The sequence below is a fragment of the Neopelma chrysocephalum genome, unplaced genomic scaffold, assembly GCF_003984885.1.
Source record: "Neopelma chrysocephalum unplaced genomic scaffold, ASM398488v2 Primary Assembly neopelma1_141, whole genome shotgun sequence".
Taxonomy (NCBI): Eukaryota; Metazoa; Chordata; class Aves; order Passeriformes; family Pipridae; genus Neopelma; species Neopelma chrysocephalum.
The window spans coordinates 909,028-912,457 of NW_020897803.1; the positions used below are offsets into that span (position 1 = coordinate 909,028).

A 3,430-nucleotide genomic window follows, 5' to 3' on the forward strand; every position below is an offset into this window, starting at 1 on the left:
ATATTTAACCAGGACTTCTTATATTTAACCAGGACTTCTTATATTTATCAGGAAGGATTTCTTCTATTTAACCAGGAAGTTTCAACTTTTCCACCTTCCTTTTGCCACCACATCCCACAACCCCCAAAATCCTGGTTCAGCCTCCTCCAGCCTGTGAGGGTGGGCACGGCTGCCCCATCCCTGGGAGTGTCCAAACCCAGATTTCTTCCTTAAAACCAGGCAAGGACGTGGAAAGGCCACAATTCCCCTGGAATTTTACACCCTGACCTGTGGAACTGAGAGAGCAGTGGTGGAACTTGTCCCACCCACGTGTGAGCAAAGAGCTGCTGCAGGGAAATGATGTAACACCCAGTTTCTATTTCAACCTGCCCTGTCATCACTCTCGGATCAAAAACAAAGAGCCAAATTATACAATTGCACTTCCTCGTGTCGAGCAAGCTGGAAAGTACAGTAAAAACCAGCAAAGGTGACTGAGACAATATAAAAAAAACCCCTCATGAAACCACAAAGACAAAGCACACCAGCTCCTGACACTGTTGTTCCAAGGCAGCCCTCAAAGACCACACGGGGCAGGAGGTGAAAGAACGGGTTTAAAAAAAGCAGAATTATTATTTAGAAACACCTGCTGCTGCTGCTTTATGGAGAATTTGTCAGCAGTCAGAAAAAATGAACAGTTCCCCAACTGTGGCACAGGTTATCCCATCCCTGGAAGTGTTCAAGGCCAGGCTGGAGCAACCTGGGCTAGTGGAAGGTGTTCCTGCACGTGGCAGGGTTTTGGAACTGGAGGATCTTTAAGGTCCCTCCCAATCCAAACCATTCTGGGATTCCATAAAATTGAGATCGCACAGGTTTGCCAATAGTTTGCTGGGGTTTCTTTTTTGTTTGTTTGGGGCTTTTTGGTTTTTTTTGTTTGTTTGTTTTAAATTTTGTAATGATATGATTATCCCCTACAATATCATTCAGGATGGTGAAGGAGTTTTTTAGCTCCAAAGCTGGCTGTGGGTTTGGCACGGAGCTCCACCAATTCCTCAGCTCCACAAAGTCCTTTTCACACCCCAAGGCAGATTTTTCTTTAAGAGATTTCAACTTCAAAACACGAGCATTCAGATTTTGAAAACTTATCAGAGAAACAACACAAAATACTTCATTAAAATTATTTTTACACTGTGTCAAAGACCTCAGCAGAGTCTCGAGCTCCTGACTCGTGTCCACCCACCTGCCATGAGCTGTCCCCTCCTGTCACCTAGAAAAGGGCACAGTTTGAAACCTCAGTTTTGGTTCCCTCTTTTTTTCTCTCTCTTTACATAATCTCAGAACTATTTCAAGTGTCCAGGACACCTGGTTTGTTTGGGGTTTATTTTTCCCCCCACATCAACGTTTCCTCATTCTGAGCTGCTTTAGAAAGTCATTCCTTAAGGTGGTTCCCGAGAGGAACTCACTGGGGTGAAATTGGAAAAATTAAGATAGAACTGGTAAAATAGTAATCACCAATAGGATAATTGTAATTATAGGTAAAATAGGATAGAAGCAATTCTCAGTTCTATTAAAAATGCTGGAAAATTGTGTTTTCTTCCCAGGCATCCCTATTTGGGATGGGTTTTGTGTTTATAAACACGGCAGAGAAAACCACTTTTTCTTCTCAGCACAAAAAATAAAGCAACATATCCTAAACTCCTGAAAATCAGCAGGAGCTGTGTGTCCCCAGGAACCCTGCCAGTGAAAATGGCCATTTGTGCCCGTTACAGAAAATGAAATGTGATTTATTTGTCCCAAGAGCAGCATTCCAGAGCCGGATCCAAGGAACAAACCCGGCAGCAGCTTCCCCTTGGGAGCAACCCAAGGTGTCCCCAGCCCAACAACACTTCTGCAAACGCCTCCTGCCACCCTAAACCAACACTGTCACTGCAAAACATCCCCAGCCCTCCTTTCTTCTAATGCTTGAACCAACTTTTATTGGATTTTAGTGCTTATAAGCCACGTTTGTCCAGCCGAGGGATGCCAAACACGACCTGTCTGTGTTAATCCAGCTGGCACAGGATGCCAGAACCAACCTCTGATGACCTTCCAAAAGCACAAAAACCTTCGAGACAAATCACCCAAAGTGCCACCTCTGACCCAGTGTCAGAGAGCAGGGGTTAGATGGGATATTTTCACATCAATATATTGATATTTTCCCCCCCAGAGGATGCAAAGGGAGGCTGATAATGCAGTGATTTGTTGTAATTCCATGACAGTTCTACAATTCCAAATGCAAACAACAGACTTTTCAGTTGCCAGCTCTGATTGCACCACTTGGAAAGAGGTTTTTAAAGGGCAAATTATTGAAGTTGGAAAATGTCAACGTGTGAAATGCAACTCCACAAAATGGGAATGAGCCGATTTTACCATTTCTCTGTGACCCTCTTCGTCCTGAGAGACGGGAATAACTTGCATTTAAACAATTCTGGGATGAGATTTGACAAAAAAACACAGGGTGAGCAATCAGATTTGAACTTTCTAAGTGTGTCATTTCCTATGACTTCAAGTGGCTGCTCTTGGCTCGGCTTGGCCAAACGCCACAGGAATTGTTCATCTGCTCTTCCCTAAAATCCAGCGGGAAACCAGGATATTTAATAATTCTAGTTCATTAATCCCACCCTGAAGTGTTCTGAAGAGACACAAACGTAGGATTAGGGGATAAAAACAATCCCCAGCCCAACAGGAAAACACAGGTCTTACTTTACAAAATTCCTTTATCCAAGTTTTATCCACGTGAGGGGTTGGGTTTTTTTTAATTCCTTTATCCAAGTGAGTTTTTCAGAAAACAAATTAATTAAAAAATTAATTAAAAAATCAAGTTAAGGGGGCTTAAGTGGTACCAACATTGGACATTATTTCAGGCTCTACCTTCCCTCTCCTTGGAAAAGTCACCGTGGCTGTTGCAAACCGAGCCGGGATTTTGTCCTTTGCTTCCCAGATTTTCCCATTCCCAAGCTCCCACCCCCGAATTCCCTTCCTTACCTTCATAATGTTCACTAAGTCTGTTTGATAGTAACGATCTTGGTGTGCATTGGCAGCTGCTAAAGTGAGGAGATAATCATTCCTGGCATGGATGGCCTTGGAATTACACTCGGATCGACGAGCTTTTAACTGCACCAGGGAAGGGAAATGGGAAGACAGGCAGAGGTGAGAAGTTAAATGACAAAACATGTCAATATAAATTAATTAACTGCATGTATTTGTAGTAATATAATAAAAACCTGAGGGGATTAATAGCTGCACAGTTTTCTTTATACCATTTATATCATATCACATTATATATTAGATGTATAATACAGATATATAAAGGGATTAACAGCTGCACAGTTTTCTTTATACCATTTATATCATATCACATTATATATTATATTAGATGTATAATATAGATATATAAAGGGATTAATAGCTGCAC

The 3,430-nt window shown here is 42.1% G+C and overlaps 1 protein-coding gene across 2 annotated transcripts in view; it reads right to left on the reverse strand.

Annotated features, from left to right (window-relative positions):
* FCHSD2 (FCH and double SH3 domains 2) overlaps positions 1-3,430 on the reverse strand; it is a 110,570-nt gene that overhangs the window by 41,958 nt on the left and 65,182 nt on the right. For both annotated transcript variants that reach the window (XM_027699771.1, XM_027699772.1), the window contains exon 8: positions 3,001-3,129. In XM_027699771.1, the coding sequence (XP_027555572.1) occupies positions 3,001-3,129 (129 nt within the window). The remainder of the gene's footprint in view (positions 1-3,000; positions 3,130-3,430) is intronic.